We start from the raw sequence: 15,871 nt of genomic DNA on the forward strand, positions 1-15,871 counted from the left end.
TTCGGGTTCGGTGTCTGTCTCCACCTCAGCGATGATGTGTTGATATATTGACAGTGTTGTGTGTAGTACTGTGAGCACTGAGACCACCTGACTTTTGAGGTTTGCATATTGTTGACATTGGTGTACGTGTGTGTACTGATCAAACAGAGACTAAACAGCTACATTTAGAATGCTCCATATAGTGTTCAAATACATGTGTAAATGGATTTCTAGTAGTCTATAGCATGGTTGGGCACAACTATCTGAAAGCCATCACTCTCAGTGAAACGCTTGTGATGCCGCGCTGCATGCCGTTGCCCCGTTTGTCTCATGGCCATGTCACACACAAAGCCATAATGACGGACGGGGAGCACTGTCATTGTTGTTGCATCATTGTTGTTGCATCACGTGGGTACGAGCCTGGGCCTGGCACACAGTAGCACGCTGTGCGGAGCACAAAAGCATGGCTCGTGCGCACGAATATGTCACGGCCTTTTCACAAAACGCGTGTCATTCGGATTCAGGCGGAGTCACCGGGTCGGGTCGAGAGGGATGACGATCATGACAGAGTTGGTGACTGCAGCTCAGCCTGGAGGGGTCTGTGTAGTAGAGATGCCTTAACGGTCAGGCTTTAGACATTTAGATGTTCTTTTGATCTCAGGTTAGGCACACAGTAGGGGGGTGACTGGAACAGAATGTATTTATTGCTTGGGCGGGTTTTCATAAGGGATCGGCTCAACTTGCTTCTAGGTTGACTCTGAATCAGGTTGCCATTCACATTATATTGGACTGACTGTTTTGCATAAAACAAAAGCGGAGATAATTTACCAAATCAATTAAATTCATTAACAGACATTTGACTGTATTCACAACCATGGTACACATGTTGTAGACTATGTCTTGTAAAGTAAAAATGACATTCACGTCACTAGATTACATCTTTGCTATAATCAAGCTGTGTGGGATCAAACTGATAGTCCTACCAGTCCTGAGCCTGGAGTTTTTCTTCTTTTTTTCTTTTCTTTCTTTTTCTTTCTGGCAAGTTACTTACTAGTTGTTGTCTACTGCAAAGTAGAATTAGTCGGCAATGCATGTCAAAAAAAATTATATTTTTGCAGCTGGATGAAATTTTTGTATTCTTCTTGTTCAGCATCCGCCATTTTCACAAGAATGCTGTATTTCACACTCTACTAGCCACCTTTTCAAGTTGCGGCTTGTCTTTACTTTCTGAAGATTTTCATTTTTTCTGATAGTTAAGGAAGTTAAAAGTGTGCTACAAAAGCACACGTTTCAATAGAAGTATGTTATTCAAACTGCTGTATGTAAAGTGTAATGATCAACGTTGCGAAAGCAGTCAAATGGCTTTCTTATGTCTACATTAGAAGCTTAAAAGCAGCACTAATAGGCTGTGTAATGGATGGGAGAGCCATTATGGTGGCTTGAGCCATTACCTATATTAGGATTGTTAGGCTAGTGTTTCTTCTAAAAAGCTGTTTGTCAAAAGACTTAAAGGAGGAGTCTGAAAAGTGCAAATAGAACCTCAGTACAGATACATGTATCGTTGTCCGGTCTGCTCATGGTTGCTAATGATTTATAAGACTGAACCGAGGATTTGCTGCTCCTCTCTGTTCAATCAATCTCGAGTGCGTGTCTTTGCACAATGTTTCATAGATTTGAGCACTCATGATACTTTTTTTAATAAGGATATTGCCATGAGAGTTTGCAGGCCATAAAACATGTATATGTATATACCATAAATCTCCCAGCACATGATGTGCTCTTCTCCATCCCTGTGACCTGAATGGAATATTTACGGATGGACGCACGAGCAGATGGATGAAGCTGGCAACTTATCATAACTTTACTGGGTTGATCTACACTTAACACTTCTAAAAGTTCACACTGTAACTCTCTGCTGTAATGCTGTTTATAACTATGTCATTACGTTTTTTTCTCCACGGTTGAGGCTACAGCGAGCCCGGAGGAGAGTGCTGTTAACAGGGTCCCTGGAGGAAGTGAGCACCTTCTGCATTTAAGAGATCTCCTTGATTCCATCGGCCTAATTGTTTTGCCCTAAATAAGACATGGGGGGGGGGGGGGGGGGCAGATGTTCCCTTATTTCATTTCCCCTCTTATTCTCTTCCCTCCTCCTACTGTCCTCTTTAATGTTACTCCAGCCTGGATTGAGTCTCTCAAGTAGCCGTGAGGTGACTCTGGTCCCCATGAACCTGTTTACATGCCCCCGTTTTCTTCCAATGTCACCTGAAAGCTGACGGGCCACACGTTGGGTTGAAAACAAGAACTGCAATCCGTGGGTGAAGAGTTGTGCCGGCCCATGTACGACGTATTGCTCGAGTCTCCTCTGGAGCTTTGGATTTTTACAAAAGATCACAGCGAGCACGAAAGCTTGAGAGGGTGGTTTTTTGGCTGATTTCACTGTGTCATCGGTCTTCTTTTGTTGATGTTCTGCCACTCAGTGAAACCACCTGCTGTGGTGCTTTCATTGGACAGAAACCTTCATTCTGTCCCTGCACACTGCTCATAACCACTTGCCAACATAACTCTCGGGTTTAGTTGCTGTGAAAACAATTCTCTTGCCACTAAAACACTAAAAGGATTAGCCGTCACTGGGCATAAACTGTTCTGTATTTTTGCCCATTCCATGGAATCACACACACTTACTAGTATTCAAATTGATGAGCTAAGAGAAGCCCCGTAACATGTTATGTAGCATCGCTGCAGTGAATACCAGTTTGATGAAGCTCACATCATGGGGTAGATCAAACTTCATTACTGTACTTTGAACCTATAGTTTTATTGTGCTTCTAAAGTGTTTTTCATTGAGTGATGGTTGAGCGATGGTGTTGATGAGGGTCTAATCATTGTGACCACTATTGGGAGGCGAGCACTTACTTAAGACAAGTAGAATTCTTAGCTGTGCAATTAGTAGCAGCCAAATAATTTCCTATTTGAGTGAATCTAGTGGGTGTCTGTGTGATTAATGTCCTTCCAAAGGCCAAACCACTTGCAAGCATTTGTTTCTCTCAATAGAAAAGAGAAGAAGTTGATAATTGCCATTTACTGTCCCCTGTTAGAAGTGATCCACTTTAAGCTGAAGCTTAACATCTTCTGACTTAGTCACAATACCTGGCACTCATCATGATGCGTGAGTCCAGCGCTAGTTTTCAGCTCCATAATAGCCGCGTAACAGTGTAGTTATAAAGCCTGTGTACACCAAAACGCATTATGCATTTGAGACCTAACAAGCATGCTGAAGGCATTTCCCCCACCTTAAAACTTTGCCAATGCCAATTGATTTTGAAGAAATCTGAAACCTACATTGTTTGAATGCATGCAAAGTGTGAGAGTAATCATTGTACCTCAGAAAAATTTATAAAATCACAGCAAGTTTACTTGCTTCTGTTTAAACTGAAATAATGAACGCGGCTTTTACAGTTCAGAAGGTCTATTTTTCCGTAATGTCATCAGTACTAAATGGTTTGATGATCTGCGCATCCAGACTACAGTGGCTTAACTGCATGCATGTATAAAGGTTAATTCATTACTATGCAAATAAAGGAGAAAACCGTTTAAGAGCTCCCATTTTATGTTGGTACCGAAAATGAGGGTGAACCTTTGATCCATATTCAGACAAAATGCAAATACATGCAGGTCTTTAAATTGAAGATATTATTTAACTTGCAGTATATTTTGCAGATCCAAAGCTCTTTGATGGTGAACATTGAGTGAACTTGCAAATTAACATTGAACCTTTGGTGCATGAAAATCTATTGTGACAGCAAGGTCTTCAGTGCTTTGGTATGTTCACTAAGTGAAGGAGAAGACGGGATTGGGAAAGGCATTTGTCTTCAGAGGAAATGCCAGTGTTTTTCAATAATATCCACACGTCGCTACTGAGAGCTGTGTAGGTGGTTGCACAAATGCCTCAATGAATCGCTTTTTTCAGTTTTTTCCAATCAAAGTTAATTACAGTGTAACGGTTGATTATGCGGAAGAATAGTTTGTTCATATTTTAAGATTATATTAGCTGGATGGTGCCTTCTCCCCCGTCTTAATCAAACTATAAACCCGACGTTCAAGCTTCTTTGCGGGGTGAGATAGTGTAGTGAATACATATAATGCATGCCTTGTTCTGTATTGATCGGTGGATTTTGTTGGGAGAAAGTCTTCGGGACTTTCCAAAGAGGGAATTCCTCCCAAATGTCCTATTTTAATTAGTAGTGCAGACGGTATTCTAAATTTTATAAAAATGGATTCACTCAAGTGCAAGAAAAATGTGGATTCCCATGTTACGCACTAAGACACTGTCTGGTCTGTTTCATCATTATTGGGTCTTGGAGTTACCAAAGTGATCATTTTGGAACACAAAGCTAAAGGACTACAGGTGTTAATGTTCTGCAAACAGACACCTCGCTGGATTTACCTAGCTAGCCTGCACCATCACTGTCTAAAAAAGTGGAATGGACGAGGATGTTGTCATGACTATGAATTCTACTGAAGTTCGTTCCAGTTTATCAGTGTGAAACTTGCAACATCAACAATGTACAAAATGTGCGGAAACAGCAAAAACAATAACAGGAATCACAGTAATGCCAAATTTGATTTAGATTAAAAATGTGAAAAAATGTTCTAAAACAACACAGAGGAGTGCTGGATAGTGACCGACAACAAATCTTAAAAACTAACTTCTGCTTTATCTTTTATAGTCGACAGTCTTGGCATGATGGATGGCAAAGCTGTCAAACATACAGCGTACAAAAATAAAGGCTGTGTCAGCCTGTACCTGCACCATGAGGCCTACATCAGCCCCCCCTTCCCTCTGTTTCCTCCCTACCAATACATTTTACAGTTCATTTCAGAAGCAACTTGGGTAGACTTGGGTAGTGCATTTCCAATTAGGATTATGATTATGATTGTTTTCTCATGGCCATAATCAGCCTGGTACCATCAAATACCAAAGCTGCTTCTCTTTTTTTCATCAGATGGTGCATTTTCTCTGCATCCCTTCACCCACTTAGTCTTATCTTCTCCACGCCCCTTTATCTTTGAATCTTCTCCTTCTGTGCAGGTCTATTTTCGTTATAATCCCCGCAGCCCTCACTTAGTTTTGGTAAAGGCGAGTTTGATAATCAATTGGCTAATCATGTCTTTGAGCATTAAGCAATATTTTCCCTGTTGAGAAATCCTTGCCAGTATAAAACTTTGTTCCTCTGTCCTCTGTTTCCCCTCTTTAGTTGTTTGATGCATATCATGTGAGATTATGATGTAATCTGTACGGTATGTAGGACATTGGGTCAAACCTTTTGGAGAGGAGAGAATTGAAGCATAATGACTTTTTATGCAGACAGTTTTGGAATGATGTCCATGTCCCTGAAGGTGTCCCTCTCCATTCCTTCTCCCCACAGGGCAGTGATGCCTGGAATGGTGATGTTTCGGCGGCGCTGGTCAGTTGGCAGTGATGACCTGGTGCTGCCCGCTCTCTTCCTCTTTCTATTGCACTGCATCTGGTGAGTCACTGTATTGAATGCATGTGTAGTTCATTTTGAATATACCACTGTGTATTTATTCCATGTTCACGTTCAGGTTAGTGGTTCTGTCCGTGGTGCTGTTCGGCCTCCCGTATGGCTCCGAGCAGTCCTGCTCTGTGACGCTAGTGGACCATGGCCGAGGGTACCTGGGCATCCTGGTCAGCTGCCTTATCTGTGAGAGCGCCATCATGTGGTTGAGCATGAGAGGCAGCATCCTGTACACGCAGCCCAGGGAAGCGGTGCAGTATGTCATCTATATCCGGCTCGGTAAGACACACGGGCAAACTCACTCATTCCGCCGAGGCTCTCTTTAACCTGTATCGCCTCTCCACTCCTGGGACAAATGGAAGATGTGGTTGTCAGGATGCCTTGTGGTTTCAAGTTAAGATTCAAATCCTGTATTGATCGGGCAGATATTGATCATTCTTCACCTCACTCATTCTCTCTCTCTCCCAAGCTATTCTGTTGGTAGAGCTAGTGTATGCTGTGGTGGGAATCGCATGGCTTGTCCAGTACTATCAGCCATGCTCTGATGTCACTGCCAAAAACCTGGCTTTGGGTGAGAGTGAGAGAGAATATAAAGGAGGACGGGCATTTCAAGAGTGGATTGCATGTCAATAATGTTCTAATATTCTTTGCAGGAATCGTTGCATGCAACTGGCTAGTCATTTTCAGCGTCTGCGTTACCCTCACGTGCACCTTCGACCCCACGGGGCGGACTTTTGTCAAACTAAAAGCCACCCGCCGGCGTCAGCGCAACCTCACAACCTACACACTCAGGTAGTAAATGGCACTTTGTTTCTTTATTTCTGTACTTCATTTTGTCTTAATGCAACATCAAGGAATACACATATCCATAAATTCTGTCTTTTTTTTTTAACCTTTTTTCACAATTAGGCACCGGCTAGAGGAAGGTCAAGCCAGCAGCTGGAGCAGGAGACTCAAGTTTTTCATGTGCTGCACAAGAGCCCAGGATACGCAATCCGTGAGTCACAACACACACTCATGCGCTTCCTTTGTACGGTCAAAGGGAAGCACAGAGGAATGAAACCATAAATATGTCAGGCACAGAGTCCAGTGAGCCAGTCATTAAAATAATCCTTGACAGGCTGTCCCGGCTGTGACACAAAAGAGCTGCTCAACTACTTACCAGAAACGTTAAGCATTTTGTATTAAATGTGAATATAAAATCATTTATTTTCAGTCTAAATCACTTCATCATAAGCAGTCCTTAAATCTGCTGCTATACACTAGGCTGGACTGCATAACTGAAGTCATGCAAGTAAGAAATTCAGAAATATTGATGTTTGGTTTATAACTACTAGTTTGTATTCAGCACAAAATGACAAGAACTTAGGTTAGCATGGTTTACCGCCTCACATTATCTACATAAATACACACGTGGTGATGTCCAAGTGTGTGTTTACGCCAATCAGCATTTCCTGTGAAATTGAGAGGCCAAAAAACTTTTGGCTAAAAACCAATCAGCCAACAAAATAGCAATTGGGGCTGGGAGAATATAAATTTTTACAATCATTCGCGTGAACGGAACACATCAAGCAGGCGGTCAGACCATTAATGCGTTGCATCAGTGTTTCCTCTGTGATTATATCGAGAGGCGCCCTCATGGGTGCACAAAGAGTCACATGCGCGTAGGGAACTGTCTCTTTGCTCCTCTCCTGTCCAGGATGCGTATTCAGAAGTGGCCAGCCTTTTTGCAGAGTTCTTCAGAGACCTGGATATTGTGCCTAGCGATATTATTGCTGGCCTGGTACTTCTCCGCCAGAGGCAGAGGTCTAAGAGATCTTCTATCCTGGACCAGGTACCACTGTCTATAATAAAAAAAAGAATAGACTTATTTTTGTGCTTGCGCACAGAGCTGTAATGAAAACAATGTCTTTATTCTGTTGTCTCTTCCAAAGGCCAACAATGACATCTTAGCCTTCCTGTCTGGAATGCCTGTCACTCGTAATACTCGTTACCTGGACCTTAAGAATGCGGTAAGTTTCTTCTTGTGCGATCCCTTTGCACAATTGACGGTTGTGCTTTTATCACACAAGCAGAAAGAAATTGACACGGTAGAAGTTCAGGAAAAAAAATGTACCACTAGATTATAAAAGTGCAACATGCATTTTAAATTGTTTTTAAATTCTTTCATCTTATGTAACTTATTTTTTGTTTTTGCTTAAAGTCACATAAATGATATACAATACACAACTAAAACGGGGCTGTTCTAGTTTACAAAGTCACTATTATAAGGTCGAAGGTGTCTTTAGAAATCTAAATTGCCATCTGCGTATTTGAATATTTCAAGATTTTTTAATGTGTTATTGCTCTTTTTCCTCCCCTGTTTGTTGTGACGTGTCCGTCCGTCTGCCTCTTCCTTCCCCAGGCCGAGATGAACATGTACAAGGATGTGTGTTACTACATGCTCTTTGCCCTGGCTGCGTACGGTTGGCCCATGTACCTAATGAGGAAGCCTGCTTGTGGGCTGTGCCGCCTCGCCAGCTCCTGCCCGTGAGCTCTGACACACACACCTGCACACTTTTTAGTTGGAATGCTTCAAGCATTCCAAGTATTGTTCTTCTAATCTTTATTCCGCCTTATTCTACTATTTCTTCCGCCGCACCTTTCAACTCCTTCACACTTTCAGCTATTAAGACCATTCAAATATTAAAATGTTCAGCTCATTCAGGGGAGGGGTGCTATGACTTTTCAGCTTTTTAGCTCTTATAATTGAATTAATATAAATTAATATCTTCAACCTTTTTAACATGGTTTCCTAATGGATTAAATTTTCAAATCCTTTCAAAACTTCTTCAACTTTCAACTTTTTCAGCTTTTCCAATCTTTCAGCTAGAGACACCATTTAAACTTTAAAATGTTGACACAAGTCTTAACAATTTTATAAAAAAAAACAGCTTGTTGATATCTATTATAGTTTTTTCATAAACACTAATTATGTTTCATTAGTTTTGGGGTTTCTTTCGAATTTAGAGTGGAGTTTTCCGGATTGTCCCGCGATTTAGAGTGAGCGCCGTGTGAGGATTCAGTAAAAAAAAAAGAGGCACTTTTCTCTTTACGGCCACAATATTCACTTTTCAGCCTTCATTTAAAAAGAAAACATTAGCCGTGCTTGTGCTGGTTGGACTCGTATAAGTTTGGAATGTCAGAGTTATTTACTTTTTGCGTGAGGAGCCTGATTGTGAGACAAAGTCTGCCCCGAGCCCCATACGCTTCCATACAAATCTGCCAACATTTAAAAAAAAAAAAACACAGCCGGTACACTTTTTGTAAACGGCTGTTTGAGCAGTTTTAAAACACATAGAGACATACAAACTACACTCAAACGTTCGGTAGAGTCTTGTGTCTCTCAAAATGTCATTATTTTTTGGCTACTCCAAATAGTTTTGCTCCAGGAAGCATTTGTTTGAGGTGTGGATTTTGTCTAAATCTCTTCACTCTCTTCGCCGTGAGCTAATTAGCGATCAGCTGTTGATCTATGGCCATAAAGACGTAGCTCAGGGACGTGCAGGTTTAACCGTGGTTAGATAACGGTACGTGTGGACGTGCGTGTCGTGAGTTGGGACGGAGACCCGGGATGAGCAGACCGTAAGTAATGTGGAGGCTGGACCGTAAGATATTTGAGACATGTGAGAGCCATAAGTACTAGATTGCTAGCTAGCTAAACTGCTAACGAGGCTACTCCCCGCTGGAGACTTAAACCGTGGTTGTGACGTTGTTCCTTCGGTGTTGTCATTAAGCTGCAGGCACGTGAGTTTATTTTTTTACGCGAGTGATACTATTAATAACCTTTTCGCGGACCGCAAGAAGGTCCGTAGGTTAATAAGCACGTCAAAAGTTACGGGGAGTGGCGTGACGTTGTTCCTTCGGTGATTGAACTGCAGATACGTGAGTTTGTTTTCTTACGCGAATGACAGGAGATCGTTTGGTCTTTATTTTACGCAACAAAGCGTCAACTTAATATACTATTAATAACCTTCATCGGACCGCAAGAAGGTCCGTCAGTTAATAAGCACGTCAAAAGTTACGGTGGACCAGCCGGGGTTAGGGGGGAGGAGGGGGTCCGCTGGTGGGCGAAACTGCGCACTGAGGAGTGAACAATTGTAATCGAGATGGGGGCTGTAGTATTTGTGTGTGTCCACTAACATTTAATTGTCCAAGTGAAACACGTAGTACTTGTATTAGTCATTGGCGCTGTATGCGTCCATGTTTATTTCACAAAACCGCGCATCTTTATGACATCATCAAGACATGACGGTTAACTTATCCGGAAGTATCCAGGAGCGTTTTTGATGGCACCGCCACGAAGCTTTCAGTAATTTCTACACTATTTGCAAACTTTTGAGGTACTCACCAACCATGCAAAATGTTTTTATATTTTATTTTGACTTGTTGCCAGGATCTTCTCCTGTCTTGTTTATTCTGTGCACATGGGCAGGTGCCACTGTGTATGGTAGGTTGTGTCATCAGTGTATTAATGGGTGAGAGATGTCATCTAGTATTAAAGCGCTTTGAGTTGTCAGAAGACTAGCAAAGCGGTGTACAAGTTCATTAAGTTTGAATGAAAAAGATTCAGCAATGTTTAGAAGTAATTTAAGCTTTTATTAGTTCTGTATTTTGTCAAATTCATAGAAGCTTCCCCCATTTCTGTTTTTTCCAATTCTTTCAAGTTCGTTTCAGCTTTTCTCATTTCTGTATTTTTAGCAATTTTTAAATGTATTTCAGCCTTTTTTATTTCAGCAATGTTTAGAATAATTTCAGCTTTTATTATTTCTGTGATATCAAATTCATAGAAGCTTCTCCCATTTCTGTTTTTTTGATATTCTTTCAAGTTCATTTCAGCTTTTCTCATTTATGTATTTCAGCTTTTTCTATTCTTTCAGCAATGTTTAGAATAATTTCAGCTTGTTGCATTTTAAGCAACTTTTTGAAATTAATTCCAGCTTTTATTATTTCTGTGATTTCAAATTCATAGAAGCTTCTCCCATTTCAGTTTTTTTGCAATTGTTTCAAGTTCATTTCAGCTTTACTCATTTCTGTATTTTCAGCCATTTTAAAATGTATTTCAGCTTTTTCTATTCTTTCAGCAATATTTAGAATAATTTCAGCTTGTTTCATTTCTGTACTTTAAGCAACTTTTTGAAATTAACTTCAGCTTTTTGCATTCCAACGCATTTTCAGCAGGAAATGCATTTTCTAGTTTAATCTATTTGACTTCTGTGTCTCTTTATGCTTCTCCGGTGCAGATCAAATTTCTCATGCGTCAACACTTGCCACTGAGATAAAACCATTCCAGAATCCCTCAACGACATTGTCTAATTAATCACATTCTCTTTTACACATCGCCTACACTGATACTTGATTATGTCTCTTGCATTCATTGTATTTTTTTTAAAATTCCTGTCTTGTTTCTCTATCCATTCAGCTGTACTTCAGTTTCTAGCTCCCGGTTGTCTCAATCTGTGACAGTGGAGGAGGACAACTGCTGCGGCTGTAATGTCCTTGCCATACGGAGACACTTCCTGGACAGGGACCTCAAGCAGGTTCAGATTGTCTACACATCCTGCCACGATGCTGTGAGTAATTCGACAACTGGCAAACAACGAGCAGTTGGAACCGGTTTGGCCTTCACTTCCTGAATTAGACATTGGATTGGTTGTGTGGGGAAGTAAGAGTATAAGCGTCAGGGTTTTATTTGTATTTGTCCATACTAAACTAAACCGTTGTGCCCTGCCAATAGCACTATTTGGTTGTTGCCTACATTCCGCTGTATCTAGTAAAGTTAACCATGTTAACAGTCTTTGCAACGTTATGCAGAAGAGCAGAAACACTAACAAAAAACATCAGAATGCAGCGTATCAATTGATTATTATTCAATCTGTTTTCTGCACATGTCTAACAGGGTTAAATTTATTAATTGAAATGATACATTTAACTGATTTCAAGCCATCATGCAGAGACAACATTCTACTAAAACGCTGGCTTAAGCTTAGTTTGAATGAAATCAGGTTTGCACACCTAATTTCATGCTGATGATTGTCTTATTGATGTCTTATTGTCTTTAAGCTTTTCATTAGACAGGTTGTAAAAAGTTCTGGGTTCTTTACCTTGTTTGTAATGCATTCCACTACACAGAATCTTTCAGGCAATTGTCTGGTGTTTGCTAGCAGAAAGAATTACCCACATTTTGTGCAATAAAAATCAATAGATAGTGTCAAACAGATGTTCAAACTGGTTTTGGCATGATGGAACAGTTTATCCTGTTCTTGTGTACTTTTAAAAGTCAAAATGATTTCTCTCCAGACATGCGCAACTCTCATCCCATACTCATTTATAATCCCGCTGAAAAAATATGAATACTTTCCCTCCAGTTTCCATCCATAAATCACTAGAAGGGTTTGAATTGTTTGAATGATATGACTTATTTGTCGGGTGCCAAGTGGAGACATAGTTGAGGATAAAGACTGCTGTACTTGCTGGAATGAAAGCTGAACTAACAAGTATTTTTCTCCTCCTCACTTTGTCCCGTTGGCGATTCTTCTCGCTTTCTCACCACGCTTTTCTGTCCACTCGACATCTTACATACAGGTCTACGAGACCCCGTTTTTTGTGGCAGTGGATCATGCAAAAAAGAAGGTGGTCATCAGTATCAGAGGAACCTTATCGCCAAAGGTGAATATTATCTTTCCTTGCCGGTTTTTAATAGTAGTACATCTTCTGACCCCTCTAAACATTTCCATTGAATACCTCACATCACCAACGCCTCCCAGAGCAAGTGAAATTCTCACAGCTTTTATGCCGTGTTCACAAACTCCTACACCCTTCACGCAGGGAGAAACGTGACTGTTCACTTTTAGAACAAAATGTCCTATTGTCTATTGTTCTTTTGCAGGAGTATTTGAGAATTGTTTTGTGACCTGGTAAAACCAGCATTAGAGGGAGATGTATGGATTCTTAAATAAGCATTTACAATGATATTTGGTCTTTTTGCTTTCTCTTCTCTCCACTCTTTTTCTCTGCTTAGGTCGTCTTTTAACTTTCCTTTTATGTTCCAGGACGCCTTGACGGATCTAACGGGGGATTCTGAACGTTTGCCTGTGGAGGAGCAGCACGGGACCTGGCTCGGCCACAAGGTCAAAGATTTTCATTTTTGAAAATCCTCTCCAACAATACATAAATACGCTATATGAGTATACTCCTCGGTATAGTCACCTAGGAGATTTTCCTCATTGCCCTTCTGTTCTCCATTGCATACTTTAAAAAAGTGACATTATTACAGGCTGCAAAGGTCATTTCAGTTGTTAATACCAGAGAAATTGCTATGAATATTTTAGGAGATTAATGGCATTGACTTCCTGTTGAAATATCTGTCTCTTTCTTTCCCATCTCAGGGGATGGTTTACTCAGCAGAATACATTAAGAAGAAGCTGGAGCAGGAAATGATCTTGTCACAAGCCTTTGGAAGAGACTTGGTACACAACTCAGTATTCTTTATAAATAATGGCAATTAAGTATGAACGTTTTCCACACTTTTCATTCTGAACCGGAGTACGGTTAACCAGCCTTACTCCTTACAAAGCAGTCTGCAACTAGCCGTCGAGCAAGTTTTGTTGAAGTGATTATCTGCACTGTGGTTACTAAAGCGTGCTGTTGTGAGTGTAATGACTCTGGCTGTCTTCCACAGAACAAGGGAACAATGCGCTATGGGCTGGTGATTGTCGGCCATTCACTTGGTGCAGGCACTGCTGCTATCCTCTCCTTCCTGCTGCGACCTCAGTACCCCACACTTCACTGCTACTCTTACTCTCCACCTGGTGGCCTTTTTAGGTGAGTTCACCTGTGTGGATTTACAGGGTGTACAAAGAGCTATTCAAGAGCAAGTCAGTCGCTCAATGTGACTACAAAAGTTCAGCATACCATACCTAGAATAAATATTTTTTGCTCTACAGAGTTGTTGTTTTTTAGGAGTTTTAGGAAAAAAAATCTATGCTTCCAGTCAGGGGTCACCAAAGGATTGAAGAAGGCAAATATCATTTTCTGTGACTTTTAAGCCACCAGATGTTGAGTAAGCAGAATTTATAATTAGAGTTTGCGGCATTGATCCCTTCACTGCAATATCAAGTGTGGAAACGGAGTTCCTGTTGTTCAGACTGGTTTTTGGCGTTATAGGAGGGTCAACCCTTTCTGTGGTTTTTCATTTTTTTTTATAATTCTCGTTTGCTTCTGTCCATTATTTAAAGTATTGTATCAGCCAAAGTATAACCAGACTCGCATTGTTCTGCCCTTTAGGCATTTAAGTTGAGTTTTTATGCATTTAACTCAGCATGCTTTCAGTTCATGCAGACTCTTATTTTGACATTGGTTTACTGAGCTAAAACAGGAAGTAGTTCATGCCGACTCTTATTTTGACGTTTGTTTACTGCGCTAAAACCGGAAGTAGGACGCTACGTAGAATTCACCACGTTAGATAACGCATTGGAAATTCAAACAGTCATCGCGCCAGAGAAAATACATCATGTTCGTTGACTCCCCAGCAGAAGCATCGCTTTTTCACTCTCTCGTCTTTCATCACTCATCTCATGTGTATGGATTCAGCACAATGTGAAGATAATAAATCTGCATAAGAGGAACTCAGGATGTCTTCATGTTCGTGAATAAGAGAGAGTTTAGCTCACTGTTTAGTTGGAGTTGCTACACCTCAGCGAGAACAGTACAGTGAAAAAGCGTAATCCAACTTGAGTTCAACATTCAGGTAAAATGGAAGCAGAAAGGACTGACAATGCATCTGTGCGTACTAGGAAATCAAAAAGCTCTCAGTCAACGGCATCGAGTGCCACAGTAAGGGCACGCGCTAGAGCAGAGGCAGCGAAGGCACGAGCAGCATTCGCTGAGGAAGAAGCACAGCTGAAGGTAGAAAGGGCAGCGAAGGAAGCAGAGCTTCAATTAGGAAAAGCAAAGCTGGAAGCCGAACTAGGCGCACTCGAACTTCGAAGAGAGGCAGCTGCAGCCATTGCCCAAGCGGAGGCATTGGAAGCAGCTGAACTGGATCTAGAAGATTCAATAAAGACCGACATATCTTCTAGGGCAAATTTACAAGGCGAAATTGTAACACGCACTAAAGAATATGTCGAAGCGCAAGCCGAACATAACGTAGTACAAACTCGTGCATCGGCCCATGCAACATTCCCTGCGGCAGCATCGTCAGAAGGGAGCTACATCAAATGGGATCCTCCATCAGGACGCAACTTACAGTTACAAGAAAGGCAAGAAGAGGTTGAAACCCATAATAGACCATCTGAGCATAACACAGCACCGGCGAAAACCAAGATGATACATCAGCCTCTCAAACCACAACTTAAGGCGGCAGCTCCATCATATGTGCCTGTGCACGCACCATACATCCCAAGAGTGACACCTGAAACAGAACACCTGGCACGATTCCTGGCTCGTCGCGATTTGGTGAGTACGAGTCTCTACCAATTCGACGATAAACCTGAAAATTATTTAGCATGGCAGTCATCATTCAGCAACGCTACTACAGGCTTAGGACTCACCTCCACTGAAATGTTGGATTTGCTTATTAAATGGCTCGGACCAGAGTCCGTGAAACACATCAGAAGGATTCGCTCTGTACATGTCAGGAACCCAGATATAGCACTTAAAAAGGCCTGGGAACGCCTCCAAGAGTGCTACGCTGCACCTGAAGTAATGGAGAAGTCCCTTTTTAAGAGATTGGACGAATTCCCAAGAATATCAAACAAAGATTACGGGAAGCTGAGGGACCTAGGCGACCTTCTTATGGAACTTCAGGGTGCTAGAGAAGAAGGTTACCTCACAGGATTGACTTACCTGGATACCGCCAGAGGCATTGGTCCCATCGTGGAGAAACTCCCTCACGGGCTACAGGAGAAATGGCTCTCAGTCGGCTCCAAGTTTAAAGAAGATAACAACAGCTACTTTCCTCCATTCGATTACTTTGCCGACTTCATCTGCCATGAAGCACGCCGGAGAAATGATCCCAGTTTCATCGTTCTATGCGCCAACACCAACGGACCGAAGTCAGATAAGGTAGTCTCAAATAACTATGGAAGAAAGATATCCGTTCACAAGACGGACATCTCTTCTGTTGAAAACCCACCTTCGGTCTCACCGGAGGGAAAGCCCGGCGGGCCAGAGAAAAACTGTCTCATTCACAACAAACCACATCCATTAAGGAAGTGCAGAGCATTTAGAGGCAAGACCCTCGAAGAAAGAAAGAGCATCCTCAAGGAGAATGGAATTTGTTTCAAGTGCTGCACATCAGCCAGTCATCTCGCAAG

General features: G+C 41.6%; 1 protein-coding gene across 2 annotated transcripts in view; it reads left to right on the plus strand.

Annotated features, from left to right (window-relative positions):
* The window catches only part of dagla (diacylglycerol lipase, alpha), a 35,419-nt gene that overhangs the window by 4,454 nt on the left and 15,094 nt on the right, over positions 1–15,871 (plus strand). For both annotated transcript variants that reach the window (XM_037451008.2, XM_037451015.2), the window contains exons 2-14: positions 5,406–5,507; positions 5,584–5,795; positions 5,986–6,087; positions 6,170–6,308; positions 6,426–6,513; positions 7,216–7,350; positions 7,451–7,528; positions 7,921–8,045; positions 10,978–11,128; positions 12,141–12,224; positions 12,608–12,685; positions 12,944–13,024; positions 13,237–13,379. In XM_037451008.2, the coding sequence (XP_037306905.2) occupies positions 5,413–5,507; positions 5,584–5,795; positions 5,986–6,087; positions 6,170–6,308; positions 6,426–6,513; positions 7,216–7,350; positions 7,451–7,528; positions 7,921–8,045; positions 10,978–11,128; positions 12,141–12,224; positions 12,608–12,685; positions 12,944–13,024; positions 13,237–13,379 (1,511 nt within the window). In that variant the 5' untranslated portion in view covers positions 5,406–5,412. The remainder of the gene's footprint in view (positions 1–5,405; positions 5,508–5,583; positions 5,796–5,985; positions 6,088–6,169; positions 6,309–6,425; positions 6,514–7,215; positions 7,351–7,450; positions 7,529–7,920; positions 8,046–10,977; positions 11,129–12,140; positions 12,225–12,607; positions 12,686–12,943; positions 13,025–13,236; positions 13,380–15,871) is intronic.

This window comes from Pungitius pungitius, chromosome 4 (genome assembly GCF_949316345.1).
Source record: "Pungitius pungitius chromosome 4, fPunPun2.1, whole genome shotgun sequence".
Taxonomy (NCBI): Eukaryota; Metazoa; Chordata; class Actinopteri; order Perciformes; family Gasterosteidae; genus Pungitius; species Pungitius pungitius.